This window comes from Colletotrichum karsti (assembly GCF_011947395.1).
Source record: "Colletotrichum karsti strain CkLH20 chromosome Unknown Scaffold70, whole genome shotgun sequence".
Lineage (NCBI taxonomy): Eukaryota > Fungi > Ascomycota > Sordariomycetes > Glomerellales > Glomerellaceae > Colletotrichum > Colletotrichum karsti.
In genome coordinates this window covers 122,092-142,507 of record NW_024065970.1, presented here as the reverse complement: position 1 = coordinate 142,507, position 20,416 = coordinate 122,092, and the positions used below count along the sequence as shown (strand labels likewise).

The 20,416-nt window shown below is 52.5% G+C and overlaps 3 protein-coding genes across 3 annotated transcripts; all 3 read right to left on the bottom strand.

Moving 5' to 3' along the window:
- Nucleotides 1–5,704: 5,704 nt before the first annotated feature.
- CkaCkLH20_13038 (uncharacterized protein) lies at nucleotides 5,705–6,043 on the bottom strand (the record flags this gene model as incomplete). Its single annotated transcript, XM_038895749.1, has 1 exon — nucleotides 5,705–6,043. One exon carries the CDS (start codon nucleotides 6,041–6,043, stop codon nucleotides 5,705–5,707), a length of 339 nt encoding a protein of 112 aa, XP_038738961.1.
- Nucleotides 6,044–13,733: 7,690 nt separating this feature from the next.
- Nucleotides 13,734–14,455, bottom strand: CkaCkLH20_13037 (uncharacterized protein; the record flags this gene model as incomplete). Its single annotated transcript, XM_038895748.1, has 4 exons — nucleotides 13,734–13,946; nucleotides 14,007–14,173; nucleotides 14,250–14,325; nucleotides 14,381–14,455. 4 exons carry the CDS (start codon nucleotides 14,453–14,455, stop codon nucleotides 13,734–13,736), a joined length of 531 nt encoding a protein of 176 aa, XP_038738960.1.
- Nucleotides 14,456–17,901: 3,446 nt separating this feature from the next.
- On the bottom strand, nucleotides 17,902–18,936 carry CkaCkLH20_13036 (uncharacterized protein; the record flags this gene model as incomplete). Its single annotated transcript, XM_038895747.1, has 1 exon — nucleotides 17,902–18,936. The coding sequence occupies one exon, from the start codon at nucleotides 18,934–18,936 to the stop codon at nucleotides 17,902–17,904; it is 1,035 nt and encodes a 344-aa protein (XP_038738959.1).
- Between the last annotated feature and the right edge of the window lie 1,480 nt (nucleotides 18,937–20,416).

The window sequence follows — 20,416 nt, the reverse complement described above, 5'->3', positions numbered from 1 at the left end:
CTTTCATGGCGAAAATGAGGGTGAGAGCGTCGAGACAGTCAGGAACCGAAGACAAGGGGACGTGTGCCCAGTTTTCCGACGGTTCAGCTCTCATGGGGTCGCATCATGCGGAGCGTGGAGCTATCTTTTGCTGTCGTCACAGCCCGTAGAGCAGGGGAGAGATGGATGCAGTTGGTCTCGGTGGCCCTTTCGGAGACTTGGGCGGTCTACAACATGAAAGGGCCAGCCGCTGGGGACAAATGCTTCCGATGGCGTACCGTTTTTTTTTTTTTTTTTTTTTCCTTACTCGCGATAACCTCACTTTTCCCGGTGTAGCTTCACCAATCAAGACCAAAAGCGAATTTTGTGACTGGGGTATAGTGGGTCTGAGTTGCAGAGCACACCTTAAACACAGCACGTGTAGGGGTCGGCTTGTACTACTGCAGCCAATGAGGTGTGACCAAAGTTTGGGGGTCACACCTCAGTGCCTGCTGTGACCGATTTTACTGGTCACACCAAGGAGGTACCTTGACCTGACCTCCATAACAGGTAGCGGGGGATGCGGGGATTATGCACAGGCTTAGTGCAATTTCCATAACATGTATAAGAGAGATTCATTTGTCATAAAATCTGGATTGAGTGTTATGAATTGGGATTTATGCCTAATTCTACTCCGCAGTGCATCACGGCACCATGTCTTTCGTGTTCCATATTGCGCAGAACCTCAGCAGAACACCTCAGCAAGGCTGTTGATTTCGCTGGAATTTCTTGTTTCTTCGCCCTTTTCTCATATTGTTCCCGCACTTTTCTCCTTTTTTTCCCCGTCATGGCAAGTTGCCTCTTCGTTGGAAGCTGGGTGGTGCCAGAGCATGAGCAGCGCCGTGTGTGTGTCTTACCCCTCATCTGAAATCTTATCTGTTGTAACCTCACCCAAGATGCCTCGACCGGTGAGTAGCAACCGTTGAAAAGAAGCCCTACACCAGCCTGCACCAAACAAACCAGGCCAGGGCTCTCCGGTGTGGTTGACAAGATGCGCTATTGATGCATCATGTCCCATGGCGTCCGCGTGCGCGAATCCCGCCGTGACCTCACGCTTCCACGTCGTCCGCAGGGCCCATCGCTGAGCGTAATCTATGTAGGCTGCCGTGACGAGCAGCGGAAACACACCAGGAAATGGCGAGCCATGATGCGTCGGGGTGGAGTTCAAACGCCCAATTACCCAGCATTCTCCCCATTGAGCGACAAATGCGACCTAATGCTGGGCCAGAGGAGACCACCCGCCCGCCTTTGTTTGCGATCAAGGCCTCGTCGCTCGAACCGAGACGCCGTGTCTGCAATTGTCCGCGATGCAGAAAACCACCCAAATGGCAAACGGTCCAGCAGCAGATGTTGATACCGGTGCTTCTTCGTGTGCATCGGCCCGGGGAAATCGACGTGATTAAATACAGCTCGGTGTGCCCTTGTGCAACGCCCGCTGCCATTCCATTCCATTCATCAGATTCAGCCCTTCGACTTGTACCACTATCTCCTCGCCATGGTCATCCCGTGTCTGATCTATCCGCTGTCGCTGTTTTTGGAGTACCCACGCTGCGAGGAATGCGACGAACTATCCCCGCTGCATGCAATCGATTGCGACCTCCGCCCGGCCACTTGCGAGGACTGTATGCGCCGGATGGAGCAGTGGAGATACGCTACACATCATGAAAGCTGCTCGCGCAAGCGCCAGAAGATGAGAGCACGGTCGGTCCGGAGATACTCGCCATACTCGCGACCGCCCGTAAGTGGGGGAGTTGGGTTTCGGCCCGGCACCCCTATCCCGATAGAACACATCGGCGATAACACTCACACTACGGCTCGTCCCACTTCTTCCGGGCCGGCTTCCAGCGAGGATCCTCAGGTCCGGGTCACGGCGTCCTCCACATCTTCCGTGAGTTGCATCATGAGACCGATGCACAAAGAGTCCAAGCAGCTGACTTCTGGAAACAGTATGACTTTATCGACGAATCGCTCTTCTTTTCTCATTTTGGCGACTTGGATTGCAAACCTCACAACGAGCCGTGCAACGATGTAACCCACGTTGCTGAGCACAACAGACAATCCCAGTCTGAGTCGGTTCCGACCGCTCAGTTGGCAGCGGGGAAGCTTGAGAGCGCCAACATGTGCGAAAGGAGGACGGACATAGTGGAGGAGGAATTGCCTCCCGCGGTAATCGAGTACCAAAGAACCATGTATCAGATGCACAGCAGAGTTATATCTGCGATGATGTAAGAATATAGAGACGAAGCTACCCGGCCATCATTTCAAGCAACACAGGACTGCAGCGCAGCGGGAAAAAATCCAATTTCTCAATTGAAGCTCAAGCCTCAAGGTTCCTTATCTCCCACTTGGATCCCTTATCGGCGGGGATCTTGCTTACTAACCATTCATGCCACAACGCTTATATTTGCGTCATAGCTCCAGTCACGTTACTCACGTCACGTGGTGAGCCAAATGCGTTCGGTCTTCAATCCACGACGTCGCAACAAGTTCCCATCATTACCCACGATATTGCTACGGAGCGTGGGAGCTCAACGCATCCTATCTCGCCATGCCGCCAATTGCAGGCGTACTAGCTGTTCTGCTCGTACGAGAACTCGACCCCGACCCCGACCCCGACCACGATTCCGATTCCTGACTTTTCTCGCCTTCGTTCTCTCGGCAGCAGGGTTTGGTTGCTCCCAACCTCCGACCCTAACTTGTTCGATCGATTGGTGGCCGAGCTCGAACTCAGTCACAAGTAAACCTCCCCGACATTCGACCTGATCGGGAGTACGAGCATGTTGAAGCCCGACTGACGATCACCCGCGCGAGACCAAGCGTCAATTGCCTCTTCCATGTCGATACGACCTCTGCCCTATCCAGGCAGCTGCCACCTCGATGTTTCGATGCCGCCACTCCGACACAACCTCGCCAATGGAAGCGCCGTCGACCTTTTGACATCACCTTCGGCCTACAACCAGCGCACGTTGGCATTCAGAGATGGCCGAACCTCACTCCCATCGAGAACAATCACCCACAAGAACAGCCTCCTCCGACAACGCCCTCGATCATGCGATACACTGCAACATTTTTCTTCGGGCGCGGCACGCCGGCCAACATACATGTGTCATGAATGGCCGTCCTTCTTTAACACCGGGGCTCGAACGACAAGGGCTCGGAGATCGAGACGAGACCGAGGCGAGACTAAGGCGCAGGGTATCCTTCGCGATGAGTACGCTTTTCCACGATGTATCACCCTCAGACTCGTATTCGCTTGCTTACACGATCTTCTCTTCCAGATCTCTTACTCAACGAATCCTACAAATCCTCCGTTTACGATGCCGCCCGCTCCCATTCAAGTCTCTTCCCAGCATGCAGAGATGCTTGTCGATCGATTGCCACGTCTGCCAGGCTCGCAACAGTGCGTCCCATCTTCGCTCGCCATCCAATGAAAACGGGAGAGAAATTCTCCTGCTATCATCACAGTAGAATGCAATAGCTAGCCGCGGGCATCTCATGGACCGAACCTATATCGACAAAGAGTTTGGGACACACGGAAGGGTCAGGGAAGGGACACCTACATACCCCGCCGTCTGATTGTTGGCGGATGGCTCCGAGGCAGTTTGTGCAGCATCGCGCTGTCCCCATATGCTCACCGCGCCCTTGGGCCTCCATCTAACTACGCAATCTGTCGAGGCCTCCAATGCGTCGTGGTCTATCCACAGCAATCTCCCGGAAACAAGACCCGCGTCCCACAGGCCACATCGGGCCACTCGCCCGCGAAAGCCACGGAAACCAAGTTCGCTTCGAGTCGGCTTGGCCTTGGATCGGGCGGCCTTGCAAGGATGACTGAGCGAGTTGGGCGGGCGGCATTATGCATTCCGGCCATGGGATTGCCTCTGAACCAGCCGTCGATGCCAACAGCCTGGCCCTCAACCATTGCTTCTACCCATGGCTCGAATTCGCACCGACGCCCGCAAAAGTGCCAAGAACCTCATGCCCGACCATCTCGGGTGCTTTCGCGACGTACGCGTCGCCAGTACACCCTTTTCGCTCCACCACTAAGCCATCACTTTATTGCGAGTTTGCCAAAAAGTTTTCAGGTCCTTCGATCCCTTCTCGTCGTCGTTCATCTCTAGGCGTCCGTTCTCGGGCAATTGCGGCGCCTTGTTCTTCCTTGATATTTCCGGACCCAGGCGGCCCATGTACGAAGAGTAACATCTTCGGGTTTTACTGCCATTCATCGCACCGCCAATGGCTCAACCACAACCCCCAAAAGCACCCCAGTCTGCATGTTCGGCTGCTTCTTACTTGGAGTCCAGGCGAGTACCTCCGATTATGCTTGACAGGGAGCGTGCCCAGCTCGTGGCGCCGTCTCGGGGTGTCACAGCCGGCCTTCATCTTGTCAAACAATGCCGGCCCGCCAGCCCATCAGCACCAGACTGCCTCTACTCCGTGAGATACCTGGCCGCTCTCTTGCGCGACGCCACTTCCTTGTTGCATCCGCAGTCCGTCGCTCTAATAGCGCCGTCTCACAGCTCTCCAAATCTCGAATCCCTCCAACATTCGTGGTCCTTCGGCGTGTCATCGCAGGAAAAACAAGTGTTCTCTGCAGCTCAGTAGAGGCTACTGCTTCAGGCCACTCCCACTCCAGGCCATGCCTTGTGCGGTCCTGACAGCGTACAGGGTTGTCAGTGTCTACTACCTAGCTGTATCACCTGATTGGGGCGGCTCTGGTGACCGAATTGTAACTGCCGCAGAGACTCATCCCTGCTAAATTCGCGCCATGGAATTGAGCGAACCCGTGTGACGGTTCACGAGAGCAGAATAACCGCAATTGTCGCCGTCTCGAGAAGTAACCCCGCGAAGATGTCCAGCTCCGAGTTGGTCTCCCGAATGGCGCTTTTGCCCTCTACCATTCCGGGTTTGACGCTAGCGCAACAACGACTCCGCCCCCCGCCGCTGCTCTTTGCCTGAATCCCCGTCGAGAAAGTTCTCGGCACCATCCCGTCGTCTGTTAAACCGGGCTCGCCAGCAGTAATGTTTTGACCAGTATGAGGATCTGACCAGTCAACGGGGTACCGTGACCGCAACTACCGAATTTGGGCGGGACAACGGACTTCCACAAGCAGCGAAACCCTTCTCAAGCTTCCCGTGTTGACACCACAGTCTCGTTGTTCGCATTGTGCTCATTTGCCCATCGAACCTCGTACGTTCCTGCCTGTACGCCTTATTCAACTCCTTCGGTTTCGTTTTACTCGTCCGTTCTCGCGCGTCCTTGATCTTGATTTTTCGCAGCATCCCCTCCGTCAAATCCGTCACACGTAGGGCGAGGTCGCGGTTCGGGAACTAGTAGGCCTGGGGTCAGATCAGCGTGGTCTTCGTCGGGTTGTCGAGTTGAACTGGCTGCACGTGCTAGCAATGGACGTTGCGGTAGCTCGGGAATATACCGCCTTTGGTAGGGTGATGGTGCCAACGAGGAGGAAGTTGATGGTACGTACTTGGATTGGACCCGATAGAGTTGTTGACCCGAGACGGAAGAGACAACCCGCGCCTCATCACGAGCTTCCCGATTCGTGGGCTGGTCGGCCGCATTCAGTTGTTGAAGAGCGTCTTTTGTCTTGCGGTGCTGCGAACGTCGTCGACGCCATGACCGGCGCGATCTGGACCTGGCCGTTGCTGTAAAGTCATATCCATCAGGGCGAGTTCAGGGAGCGTCTTTGTCGGTATTTGCGTTCCAGATACGCTTCTTCTGCACAACTAGGCAGCCGTCTTGCCGGAATTCAGCAGGGTAGCCGCCGCCGGGCTTGTCATCGTAGCCGTCGATGAGGCGCTGCAACGTCGACTGGGCGATATCGCGCGTGACGACTCGAAGTTTGGAGGTCGTGGTGGAGTACTTCGCGAGAGTTGGGGTAGTCGGCTGGGGGAGCACCGGACCGTTCAGGTCCGGCTCGACCTCGTGCTCGGGTTCAAGAACAGTTGTTGTACGGGTGGAAGCTCGGGCTTCAGCTCTGGATCCTTTGTCGTCGTCTTTCCCTTGGAACAGGTTTTGAAGATTGTCGACTGGCGCTTGGGTTGAGCGTCAAGCGGATTTGATCCAAGTCTCCAGACTGGAGAGAGTGTATGTAAGCCTCCTTTGTATCTTGTAAGGGTGGGAAGGTGGCATGTAATGTAGAACCAGGGGTTTCAAATGCGAGGAGAGATTGTCTGCCTCGGGTACCTGACGATAGGAGCCTGGGTTCAGAATACGCAGAAGCCGGTCACCATAGTCAAGACGCGAAGCGTGTAATCTCAACCTTGGCGGAGTGGCCAGGCAAACAGAAAAGCGGAGGGGGCGGACTCGGATTCAGCTACACCCTGAGGGCAAGTCGACAATCTCTTATCGTCACGATGTCCCGTATGGTCGATTGTCAGGGCTGGTGTCGTTGTTCTCCTCGTCGTCGTCGTGGTGCTCGGTTGGCTTTTTCCTGCCTCAGAAGAAAGTTGATTTCCCTGTGCTATCGCACCGACGTGATCTCGCAAAATGCGAAGCCTGTCTGATCGAGTGCCACTGGACTTCAGTACAAAGCATGCGGGGTCTCACCCAATAGGAGACTAGCTCTACTTTATTCTGACCAATTGCGAATTTTGTGGTTGACCTGAGTTGGAGAAATTGTGGGGATAAATGGGGTCAGCTTGTACTTCCTAGGTATGTCACGTGGTACTGCAGTCCAGTGGCACTCGATGGAATACCTACGCCGTAACGATTTTCGACCAGATGAATCTTCCTAAAGCAACCCATACACGGACATTCCCGCCACCAACGACGTCCACAAAACAACTCAACCATGCCGAATCACCGGCAGTCAGAAAGATACCGAGCAAAAAAGCATTGAATGGCTCGAAGTAAACCCAAATCCATCCCCAAATTTCGAAAAATCCTGGTTCGACTAGCTGATCGAACACGCCCTCGGGCATCACGTCTTCGCCAACAGTGTCGCCCGTTGCGCCCCGATCCCGATCATAGACAGTCGACGTATCACTACCTATCTGTTTCCGAAAGCATGGCATTGTATCCGAACGGTATGGTCTCAGCCCAACCATTTCTTGACGGGAATTTCCCGGCCCATCAACGACCAATTCACCAAGTCCTCGTTCCGATCGGACGTTGCCGATCGATCCGCTTTTCTTCAGCTTCCGCCGGTAAATGACTAGACAGTCCACCGATACGTTTGCTACCACATGCGTCGCCACCCGAGTGCTAAAGTGTCGTCTCTGGCGCGTTCCTCGCACTTCGCCTCCACGCGAGTTTCCGAGCTGTCCACTGGGTTGCATCGGTATGGAGGTGAACCATCCGCGACTTCTGCTTGTGGCCAAGGCTCGCCAAGACGCATATCGTCTTCAACCAGCCCGGCTTCTTTCCGACCGATGGTCATTTAAGGCTGCTCAGATTCACAAGATCAACAAGCGGCGGAGGCAGTCAAAGATGGTGCGCTGGTCAATCCAGAGAAGATCTCGATCACACTTCCGGATGTGTTTGTCATGCCATTCCCGCACAGGAACGGGATTGGACCATGATCTATGCATACTGGGCAGCCTCTTCGATGCTGACACGCGTTCGACGAAGGGAGACATCAAATGGGACGATTCTCGCTTGAGTTGCTGATCCGAGACTTGGGCCTTTTCTTTCAAGCATGCCTCGGACTTCCGACGAGTGAGAATCGGAGACTTTATCGATAAAGAGCCTGGCAGGTCGTCTATCGGAGTATTGAGAAACATGGCGAGACTCGATTTGGTGATGGCCTGGCATTCGTCCCACTGGCGGTGAATTCAGGTGGCCTTCGTTGATGCCCTTGAGTTCGGGTGATGCGGTTGATGCGGGTCTGGCTGATGGTGAGGATGGCGACGGCGGTAGTCGATAATGTTGGAGGCCCGGGAGGGCGGATTGATGCAGAATCAAACGTTTTGACAAGAACATGATGGTAAAGGCAGAAGGTTGAGTCGTCACAGTGATCAGATGTCGGGAGGTGATGGATTCCGTGGGGGTTCTCGTCATCTTTCTCTCGCTTACCGTTGCGTACCCACCACCGCTGATCCGCTAGGTTATAGATCTGTCAGATGAGAGCAGATCCTGCATCTCGCTAACTAAAGAGACCCATCGGTTCGGCCCGTCCCGAGGGCCTCGTGGAGCCGCGCGGGGCGTTGTCTCGATGCCGCGATGTCACCTGCAGTGACCCAAGTCGTTCCGCCGACGTCATCGAGCGTTTCCAACAACAACGCTGCTTTTGCACCTCAGCGACAGTGATCCACAGCTTCACTGTTCGAGATGATGTCCTGGTACCTCCATTGGAATTTGTGTATTAGGTTTGCTGCCTCAAAGTTCCGGCACATAAACTGCCGCCCGGTTTCGCTACTTTGACCGTCCGTCCGAACCTCGACTTTGATTCTCGGGCCCTTATATTCGTGTAACGTACCTTCACTCCTGCGAAATCCGTTCGTCGATATCCATTATTCAGTTCCACTCGGAGACGAAGTCGTCTTCACCCAATTCGCAGTCACAAATAAGATTTTCGATTGCAACCGCCCTTGTCTCGTTCGCTGTCTCCTGCTAACATGCGGTCAGCTCTGTTCATACACCTACACCGCCCAAGAGTAATCGGTACGGCCTCAAAAGCTCGAATCTTGTGACTTGACTCTGCAGTCCTCGAGTACTACCGCCGCCAGGAGAGATTATCACGCCGACCCATTCGTCCCTGACCTCAGTGGCATTACATTCCATCTCAACCCCCGCGATATCTCCAACAGCCCCCATCGCAGCCTATACGGACTCAACGGAGGCACTTCCCATGACTTGACACTGATGTGTTTGGGTTGTAAGCACGCTTGATGGATTGACATACTTGAACACCGGCTCTCGGCACGAAGAACTCAGATCGCAGTTCGAGTAGCCGATTCCGAGACGCATCCCTTTTCTCTGCTGCTCTACATCCACCAGCAGGCCGGTTCAAAGTCTTCCTCCAGCTACACATCTGAGACGCAAACACACAATTCGATAGGTCGTATCTTTCGACAACTTGCCCTGCTCAATCTCTCTGATGGAAGTTCAAAGCCAAGAACCCGCCCTGCTCATGATAACCAGACAAGATCTCAGCTAGATGATGATCGATCTGCATGGAACATGCGAGGAAAGACATGAACTAAACCTCATACCTCGCCTATCAAAGATCTTCAGGCCTGTCTCTGTACCATCCAGAGTATTTTCAGCATAGAAGTACGTCTGTGCCAAACGGTGCGGCATGAGGACGCCCGTGGTGAGCGGCCGCCTTGCCCCATCCTAGGGAAAGGGCCGCTCTTTTCAGCCACATGCCAGACATCAAGGGCCAGACGTGTTCTTGTCCGCACCTCCACCGAGTCCGAAATTGTGCCATGAAGATGTAAATCTCGCGGTGCTCCGACAGCTTCCATGTGCGCCGATGCCGATTGGGTTCGTATGTATCACGCTGTCGGGTAACATCTCGCAGATACGACCCGGTTCTAAAACGCTTCACGGCGTAGAACATCTCTCGGGAGAAGTGGGGCGTGTTATCTTCGCCATGGTAGTGGAGAAATTCGGAGGGCAGCCGGCGAGCGACGAGGCCAATGGAAACCGTATGTATTGATTTGCGATCTTGGTGAGAAAGAACATGGCGCAGTGAAGATCCGGGAGTATTTCATGTTGTTGAACGCCGTACTAACGGCGAAAGGTCCCCTTGTCGAACCGGTTGATGTGGACAGGAGTCTGCGGCCAGGGTCAGAAGTAACTTCTGGTATAGATGAAACGGATGACTGACCTCACCAACGTAGAATCCATGCAGCCCCTTGAAATTGAAAAGGTACTTGACCATTTCGAGCGCCCAGTCTTTGAATGGGGAGGATGCCCGTATGAGCCAGAATACTTCAAGGCGGGGAACCTACGACCCCAACGGGGAAGCTCCTAGTGTTCGTCTTCAGCCATGACCGGCATGAAGAGCCAGGTGTCAGACCACACAGCTTCGAGGACGAGACAGGCGTCGCTCGCCACTCCATGCATAGCTCTGCTAATTGCATCTTCAGTTGACAGCTGCTGCCCGTCAAGAGAGACGATCGAACAAGCCGGGTTCCTGAGAGGAATCGGTTGGTAATTCTGCAAAACATTGGCCGCCAAGGCATGCTGCCAGAAATCCTTCGACGATGCGGACTAAACGGCGTTCTCAGCCTTCAGCTTGGAGAACGGATCGGGTTCGGTTCGGTCGGAATGAAAGCTTGTCGTACGCGATAGCAGGCCAATCTGGGTGGCTGTCGCCGAGGCTCTCGTCAGTAATGGGGTGTCCACCACGCAGCGACTCGTAGGTAGCTTCGTTGTCGATCGTAACTCTGCGGCTCGGGGCAGGTTTCCGGACCACGTCGCGTTGCGCCATGTCATCGACATCGGAGAGTTGACCGCCAGTATTGTCGTCGGTTGTCAATGGTGCAGCGCAGGGCGGAACCGGGTATTTCGTTCACCTGTCACGAGTGCAGCGTCAGAAGTTAGCGAAGATTTGTATGGAACGGGGTGGCTTGAGCGCAAACTGAGATTGGGCTTGAGGAGGAATGGGATGGCACGTCGGGCTGACATGTTGGCCACGATTCAGGTGGACCAGCGACGGGGCCGAAACTGAAGCAATTCAAGCGAAGAAACGCGAACTGATACTTGGCAGTGCTTGAAAAGATCTGGATGAGACGCGACTGGGTTTGGCGGATGATTGAGATGTGTTAATCCGTCGTTTGAGGTGGTTGGTCGAGAGGCTCCTTCCTGCTGGATTCGCCAAGAAGTCGACCCCGCGCCTTTGACGTCAGGGCAGGTTCCCGACAGAGGCTGGGACTCTGACACCTTCTCTTCCTCCCGTCGCAAGAACAACAAACTGAGCTTGTAATCCCCAGCCAACAGTTGCAACAGTTGCAACAATATTCCAAGCCGGTATGCAGCCGACTCTGCCAACTTCAACGAAAAGCGCAAACCAGCTTGACGGCGGCCTTGACTGAAGCCGTTCGACCGACCTTGCGAGAGAAACCATACACTGCCAAGTTACTGTCATCAAACTCCTTCGATTAATTTCTCTCCCGCCGTCGAGCGCATCATATTTTTGCGCCATGCCTATCAATGAACGCCGCTCATGTCACCGTTATCCTACCCGAGCGACTTGTTCTTCCTGCACGCAGCGGTAGGCAGCTGGGCATTCCCAGGTTCTTCTGAATGCGATATCACCGAGTGTCGAGAGTAATGGGAGAATAAACCAAGGGCGCAGTTGGTCGTCGCGGGCATGATCGAAGGTGAGGCTCGCATCCAATTTCCAGCCAGAGCTCACGCCAACAAGAGGGAGAACGCCAACGAAAGCGCAAGCCCCTCCTCCACATGTTCTCCTGTCATCTTAATCATGGACATCGCCGCTAACCCCACTGTCATCCAGGACTCTTGCCATGTCTCTCCTCTGTGATAAATCACAACTCTCCGCTCGAAACGAATCGACCTGCCTCTGGCGCCGGTGCTTTCCAGCTCAACACACCGACGACACGTGCATCCCAAGGAGTCCCTCTGACCCCAACTGGCACGGACAAGATCACAAGTTCGAAGTAATGGTTGGGCTGCATGTTGGGGACGACAAGGGCGCAACCGGTTCTGGGCGAGGATAGGAAACTTCGGCCTACTGGAAGACATGAAACAGCTGCGCAACACCGGAAAGAGTATGGCAGACCGATGGATGACCCGAGTTCTATTCCATCACACATACAACCATACCTTTGAAGTCATGGAACTTGGTCTGCTTTCGAGCATGCCCAAGGCACTCTCAACGAGTGGGCATTCGTCTTGATCCCTCGAGAACAGTGGACAGAATGAGAAGGAGGCTATCGAGGTTTCCTTGTCTTGAAACCGAGATACCACCGTGAATGATTCGTACTCCATCGATCACAATGCTATTCTGGCTTTCCATCGCCTGGCGCATTCGAGCAATGACGGAATGTTGGACGAAAAGCTCATCCCACTCTCTCGGAGACACATGACCAGAGATCACTGCCATGATCAATCAGAAGGCCCTACGTCGTCGCCGTCGTCGCTCCCCCGAAAAATGATGGCGTGCTCTTCTACGTCGCCGTCCGTTCGCATCTTCAGCAAGAGCCTCATGGTTCGTCCAGTAAACTCGGATTATTCTCCCCGACGGCCACAAAGGATCCTCTGCCCCCCTCCGACCAGGGAGCGGGTTCCATGGGCGAAAGATTTCTAGGAGGCCGGTCGACACCGAGACACGATCGATATCCTGCCGCTGCTGCTTCAATTGCAACGACCTACTGTACGAACAATCTTGATACTTCAACCCTTTCTCGCCATCTCCTCTGACATCAGGTCTGGCGCCCGATCGTCAGGTTGCAGGTGGCCACGAAAACGCTCCGTCCCGGCCACATGTCGGAACATTCGATCTCCTGGCGAACCTCCCTTCCAGAACCGTCAATATCTGCGTCTGAATTGATTGCCTACTCGGAATGACCACAGGGGAGCCGGATTGTTCCGGACATTGCGTGACAATTTCGGTCCCGATCATCGGCCCTCCATCTCTGCGCCATCGTGTCGAGAAGCCAGTGAAGGACGACTCGCCTTGTTGAAGAGGCAGAAATGCATACTCCTTTACCTCGAGGCCACAGTTAAGAACGGCCCCTTTTCAACACGAAACTCTCAAGATGCCTCCTGTAATGAGCTGCGTCCTCAAAAGATGAGTTGTCTCGCCGCTCGTCCACGCTGCCCTCCTGGAGGAACACTGCAACCTTGTCGACAAAGACCCTTCTCGCAGTGGTCAAAACTACCCCTTTCCTCGACGAGTTCAGAGTCAGACATTGACTCACGGGGTAGAACAGCGCCGAAAACCTTGAGGAGCACGGCAAAGAGGCCGAATTGCCGCGTGGCAAGTATGCCTTCACGCTGAAGTTTCGGACGACTTTCATGTTTTGGAGCTGCATCGACGAAGGTGAGGGGAGCGGTGCTGGAGGCGCGGTGGACGTTGTGGTCGCCACCAGGGTTGGATCAGTGTACCTAGGAGGCTGGAATTGCGCATCGAGTTTCTGCCGCATGATCAGGGTAAAGATGCGTTCAGGAATTGATGGGTCTCATTACAGAGAATAGAGAAGCATCATCTGTGTTGGTCGTGAAATAGATGTGATCTCCTTCATGGATGGCAGGTAGGCTTCTCGAATCAGGCATGGGGACGGACTCCACAAGACCTCTTCTCGTAGGCCAAAAAGCATCTGACGAGCATGAACGATTTGATTGACCATGTAGTTGACCACGGAGGGAGAGACCACCCCGATACGGTGCACGGTACCGCAACTCCTGAGAAGGGAAGCACCTTAGGTCCTCTTTCGCTGCTCCCGTCTGCCCGTGGAGCGAGATCAGATTCCCGCAAGCACCAGTTCCACTGACGACGCAGCGCTGCAGTCCCATGCTGGACGGCGACTAGAGACCTCCCCGTATGATGGTAGAGAAGAATGTTTATTGCTGTGCAAGATGACGCTAAACGAGACAGACATGCAAGGGCTTGGTCCCACGGTATCGCGCTGGGCTTGTCTTCACACCGTCGGTCATCGTGGCTGCGAGAACCACACCCGACGACAGCCAACCATGACCTCAGCACGTTTGTTTCCACCACGACCATACCAAACAATCATGCACCAACGCCCCGCGACGCGCCTGGCACGTCCTCGGAAGAACCTCGTCAAACATCTCCTGGCTGATCGTCGCGGGCGGCCGGTTGCCTGTCGGTCCTCGTGTTCTGCTCGTCTCGGGAGGTTTGTGTCGTGTGCTCCGGAAAGCCGCAAGGGGTCGACAGACGATCGGGATCGGATTGGGGCGCGGTCGGCGGGAGGGCTTGTCTGGACCTGGGCTTGTGACTGCCACGATGGGAGAGAACTTTGACCAACTTCCTCCGCTGTTGAAGGCGTCAGTAAAGCTTCCAGGGTCATTGTGGAGGGGGAAGGACAGCCCATACCTGCTTATCGTTCTCTCGCTGTTGCTCCTTCATGTCGATGCGGAGGGCGCGCAGATTATCAATAGTATCTGCATGGAGTTTCGCGATCTCCTCGTCCGTCCAGATGCGCGTGGCGGCGGCGTCGCGCTTCTCGGGGCTTGTCGTGGCGGGTTCGTCTCGGAGGGGAGCTCTGGTGAAGATGAAAGATCAGATTGACTGCAAGTCGACATTCTGGGCTGAGATTCTGACTGAACGACGACCTACTGTCCGCGTTTGGCTTCGTGGGACGCTGCGTCGGCTCGCTGGCGACTTGCGCGGTCGGGAAAGGACGCGACCGAGTCTGGCTCGGGGTCTGAAAGGTGACGTCTAGACTCCTAGCCTTTCGCCACCATCACCCAGCCTGCGTCGAGCTCGTAGTCCTGTTCATCTTCGAGCCATTCCAGAAAGTCCTTGTCGGGAATATTGTCCATTGCGACGGCTGAATCTCCGGGCGAAGTGACGGTATGTCGTGATGGGTATCGATGGAAGATTTTGGGCAGTTGCTCCTCGATAAACAGACGTCGGCTGAGGGGGGGAAGGAAAAAAAAGGCAGCTGGGCTCGTGCGGTGAAAGTGCAGTGGCCAGTGCGGGCGTTGACAGTGACAGGGTACGTATCCGACGGGACAGCCCGGGGGCGACCTTGGGCACGTATCGCCCCCCGACAGGGGCGATCCAAGGACACCTGGGGCTACCTTTTAGGGGCGGTACTTCTGAACGCGCTGCGCCCCAGCAGCCAAAAGCACGGGGCGGAGTCCCCCACGCGGGCACTCACTGAGGTGCACCCAAGCCTGAGGTGAGTTGCGGGGGCAGCTTGAGGCACTGATCGCCGGCGCTATCTCATCCGCGCCAACTCCGACACTGCAATTGCAATTCGCGCAACACAATTGCAATCCAATGGCAGCAGTCCTTATTTTTCTAACATTCTTCGATATCTCGCCGTACCCGACCCAGCGAGGGTACTTTCGTCTGGGGCATGCCGAGGCGAGCCGATTGTTTAGCTTTCGCGGCCACTCTGGGATCAAAGGGGCATCACTAATACCTCGGAGGCGGTGTCCACCTTCTGACAGCACCTTTGTCGAACCCCATCACCTTGCCGACAGAGCGACTCATCCCATTCCACACAACTGCAGGAATGCCTCGCGTCCTTGCGCCTCGCGATACAATCAACCTGAACGCGTCAACATGCCACATACGACCATACCCATTGGAAAACTCGGGATCCCGTCCGCTCTCCCATAGATAAGCCAATGAGGGCTGGAGTAGTAGTCGGGTCGGTGACGACCGGCGAATGCCCGGTGTTGTATGTTTTTTTTTGATCATTCCTAGGGGGTTTTTGCCATCGGAAAGCGTCACAATGGCTTCAACATCTGTGCTGTGTCAATGGAGAAGCTCACGGATAAAATGGAGAGGCTGATCGCTTTTTCATCCGGTGCAGTGCGTGCCTGCGAATATGCCCTGGCTGCGCTTTGCAAGCTCTTCGCCCTGGAATCGAGCACACTGGCTAGGTCTGGGGCTTGAAATGCAGATGCCATGGCCGATATTCACGTTTTATTGCGATAATTCCCGCGACGCAAACAAAACCACAACGGTAGCAGGCTCAGTGGTTGGAGTTAGAGGTTAGCGCAGAGCGGGAAGGTCCCCTTAATTAGCAGAGCGCATAAATGCAATACGCTATATAATATAATATAGCTACCCTTATAATCTAGTTATAGATATCTTATTATACCTAATAAGTATATATTTAATATTTAATATTCTAAAAGAATAAAACTCTATCTTAATAAGCTTTATAATATATATAATAGTATATAAATAGCTTTACTCTTAAGGTTAGAGGAGATAAAACCTTAATAAGAGATATTAATCTATAAGAGATTATCTCTTTTATTAAAATTATATTATAACTTTTATTTTTTTATTTTCTCTTTTATCTATTTAAAATATCTTCTTTTTATATCTTTAGCTTTATATTAATTAATATTAGTATCTTTATTAATATAATTATAAACCTTAATTATTATTTTTAACTTTTTAATAATATTAAGAATAATTATTCTTTTTACTTAAAGTATATTAAAAAGACTTTTAAAAAATATTATATTAAAAATATTATAATAGATATTATCTTATTTAATAAATAAATAATTTAAAAATATTATATTACTTATATAATACTATAAAAATATTTAAATTAGCTTATAGCTTAAATAGTATTTAAAATAGAAAATAAGCTATTAATAATACTTTATATATTATAATATAATAAGCTATATAATAACTTTAAGCTTAATCTATTTAATACTTTAGTAATAATAGAATAATATATAGAGGTATTAGTTAGGATTTAGATATATTAGATATAAAGTTAGTAGTTTCTATAGATATATTAGATATAATTAAGCTTAAATTAATCCTTATTATTAAATAATAGCACTAATATAGAAAAGGTAATATATAATTAGTAGAGCGCACTATAGTTTAGAGGGGAGGTATTAATTTTAGTTGGGGTTACTATTAGCTCTCTTATAATCCGCTACAGTTAAGGTACCTCTGCTTCTTCCAATCCTCCAGCAGGTTAGCGTCAGCTCTCATAGCCTGTCAGCATATTTTACTGCTTTTTATACTGGGTAGATGCAAGAGCTGCGCGAAGCGTAAGCCACGCAATAAACCAAACGGGTTGTAGCTAATTTTATGATTAATGCGGAGAAATTGGTATGTGATGTTGTAAATTGACAGATGGCCTTGGTTTGCTGACGATGGAGACGTGCATGGCTTCTTGGGAATTGGCGTCATGTCAGCGACACCTTTTTGGCAGACTAAGAACGGCAAGAGTTCAGACATTTATGACCCATTACAAGGCAACGAATAATTCGAGCAAGAATGATTGCTCAGTTGAATTCATGGTGGATTAGCTTCAGAGATGCGCCCGGGAGCTACGCCTATTGAAACTATGCCAGACTCGTCATCAAACACCCGCTCCATGACGAAAATGCCAGTCATGTCTCAACTTCAAGCTTGCAGAGCCCCGATTCTATACAAGGCAGGAAGGCTTTTTCACTGACGGACGAGAGCTCCCTCGTAAACCGCCCCGTAGTAAATAAGAATCTGCGAAGACGTCAGTCAACCTCGCCTACAGACAACGCCAAACAAGAGAAACAGGGCAATGACACGTACCAGTTGGAGAACGTTTGAACTGCGCAAGAGAGGTCCTGCACACAGGCAATCTCTTCGTGACGACACTTCCACCGAACCAAGGCCATATGCTTTCGCTTCTCTTCGGCCCAGACAAGTAGACAGTCCTTGATTCCACCATCTCGCGATCCCACAGGAAAGACAAGCGTTGTAGGGGGTGACGGATTTTGATGTCTGCGTCGAGATAGACAGCGGGTTTGCCATAGACACTGAGCATGGCTGGTAACTGTCCATATGGTGGTCGAAACTCAAAAGAAGTGACTGGTATCTCTTGAATGTTGGTCTTCTCGCCCTAACACTCTGTCTCGACGTATTTCGACCCTGCGAATCCCTTGGGACTCGGAGTTCGAAGCTGAACACTTTCGGCTGTGATTCGGCTCATCTCGTAAATGGTTGTGATTGTGACTTGTAGGCGATGATGGCTCATGTGGCGTAGCTAACTGGGCGTATCTTTCAGCATCGAAACCTCTCAAGCTGGTTCGCAAGAACAAGAGAGGTCCAACTTTCTCTTCATCAGGTTCATCGTGGAACCCTGAGCATCTTCATGATCTTCGTCGCCCTCCTTTTCCTCATTGTTATCGTCATCGTCATCGTCGTGATCATCGTGATCATGTGATCGTTTTCGTTGATTTCGTCGTCATCGTGTTTGTTTTCATTTTCGCCGTCCTCGGCGTCCACTTCATCTTCAAGGCTTGTCTCTGACCGCTGAGACGCCGTTCTCGTTCGCGTCGGTAACCTCTTGAACGGATAAGTTCTCATTCGGCTGAATCATACTCATTGCTTGCTCGCTAGCCACGCCTTTCTCGCCGCCACTGCTCACGACGTCGCCATCGCTGCCGGTGAAATTGTTTTCAACCACGATGGCGCCATTGTCGCTCGTGCCGTCCTCATTCGGTTTCTCCTCGTTCATGTCCTCTTCGTCCGTGTACTCCTCATTTATGTCATCCTCGTCCATGCCGTCCTCATCTACGCTCTCCTCATGCATGGCATCATCGTCCATGCAATTCATGATAATAGTGGCAATCCGTTGTGCAATAGCAGCCAGCAAACCTTCATCTATGCCGGTGACGATGAAATCATCCCCGTCCATATCATGATCCTCGACACTGGTGACGGGCATGTCGTCATTCTCCGTATTTTCCGCCTGGTTGGATGACATGGGCGACGCTGTGGCAGTGACAGAATCCTTTGGGGTAGGTTTAAGCGACTCGATAGCCAAGTTGATGTCGGAGAGAATTGGGCCCACGGCAGAGCGGCGAATCCCAGGTCGCTTGTCGAAATCCTCTTTCGCCCGGCGAGCGGACGCAATTTGGCAGACAAGAGAGATAGAATCGTTCCAGACCGGGCTAATTTTGGCGAGTTTCTTGAGCGCACGAAAGAAGGGCTGTCCTTGTTTACCGCGGTCGTGCGCAATGCCAAAGAGTACCTGCTTCAGGGGAATATCCCATTTCCTTGCGGCTGAGCGCGCTGTTGCCGAGTTTCTCTCACTGATGAAGAAGTGGTCTCGGTGCTGCGGCTGAGCCAAGGCGTGATCAATCAGGGCCTTCATCTGAAGGGTGAGAAACCGACGTACATCGGCCGGGTCGGCGTTGTAGGGTGGTCGCGCCATGGCCCGTTCGAAATCGCCGAGCCTCCCCATAATGTCCTCTTTCCGCGAATGCATCAAGCCGAACGTAAAGCAATACCGCTCTACTTCTTGTTTCAGCGCGGACGATGCCATGGTGGCTCTCAGCGTGCGGGTGGTTGTTTGGCAAAGTTTGCTTGTGAGTGTGACGGTGATGGTGATTGAAGGGAGATTGTTTCAAAAAAGAGGAGGTGGACAATGAGTGCGAGACAACCTTGACGCGTGCTAGGTGGGCAAGCAAACCTGGAAGCGCGTCCTTGCTCTCTTTTAGAGCTGGTCCGTGCCGCCCAGCCTGGCAGTCCAGGGGCCTAAGCCTCAGGAGGCCCTTGCGCTTAGTGGCTGTGCCGCCCTCTTGACGTGACGGGACCTGAGCTTACGCCATTCTCACCACTAAAAATGCAACGAAAACTGACTTCTCATGTGAGAAAGTATGTATTGGTATGCATGGCCCCCTGGAGGAAGTACTTATCTAATCACATGAGAACGAAAACTGAGTGGGAAAGATGTCAGGATCGCATGTCACGAAATCACAGGGGCGCTTATAACTTGGACAGATTTGTCTAATTGTGAGTTTTTCTGTTCGTTCTCATATCTTTTAATGAATTTTTTTTTTTTTTTTAGTCTTTCTATGTGCGAGACCTCGTCACATACGCTCTATGGATACGACTCAACTTACTCCGAAGCAGACCTCGCATCGTGATGCGCGGTGGACTGCGATGGTCCCATGGCCCGTCCAGAATGGCTCCTCGTGCCTCGAACTGCCGCTGCCTGGCGCATTCCGGGTCCGAGGTCCCAGTTCGACTGCGGTGCTGAACTGATCCCCAAGAGGTGTTGATAACTTGTGTATCGTTGTTGGAAGTATGTCGAATACATGTGCACCTCCGATTCGATGTAGGGCATCAGATCCACACCCATCACTTGAATTGCGTTGAACATGGCAGCGGACATGATTTCTTGCCGCGGACCTTGGGGAACGCTATTAAGTACCCGGTGGCACCGTTCGCGCTGATCCATCATCTGCTCGGGGGTGAATCGCGGACGGCCCGGGAGGATGGAAGGGCGGGGTGGTGGAAGACGACGCACCGAGGGGTCCATCATTTCGTCCGCGGTACAGGGTCTCCTCGGTCGTTTGGCTGCTGGGACTTCCAGCCCGGCAACTGCCTCGTCATCCGCAGAGACTCTCTTGGGTCGTTTGGCTGGTGGGTGGTTGAGCCCAGAGACTGACTCGTCGTCCACATCGATATGGCTTTGGTTGGAGGGTCCTGGTGCTGCGCCGTGTTCTATAGCAGACGTCAGGTTAGCTGGAACGATCTATGACGGCATGAGCTATGGGACGAATAGACGGAAAGGTTTGGGGAGGAAATATCGATATGTGCTTGAACTACTGACCTTTTGTTGCCGTGAGATCCGGTCGGCTTTCAGTCTCCGATTCACTCATATTGGAGGCGAAGCACGGCTGGGTGATGGTGCTCGGATCGCAGTGGAGATTCGCTGGAGGAGAGGATTGAAGTGTCGTTGTGAGTTGCTCTATATCTTGTCTGACGATGGGAATAGAATGATCTTAAAATAGCTTAGA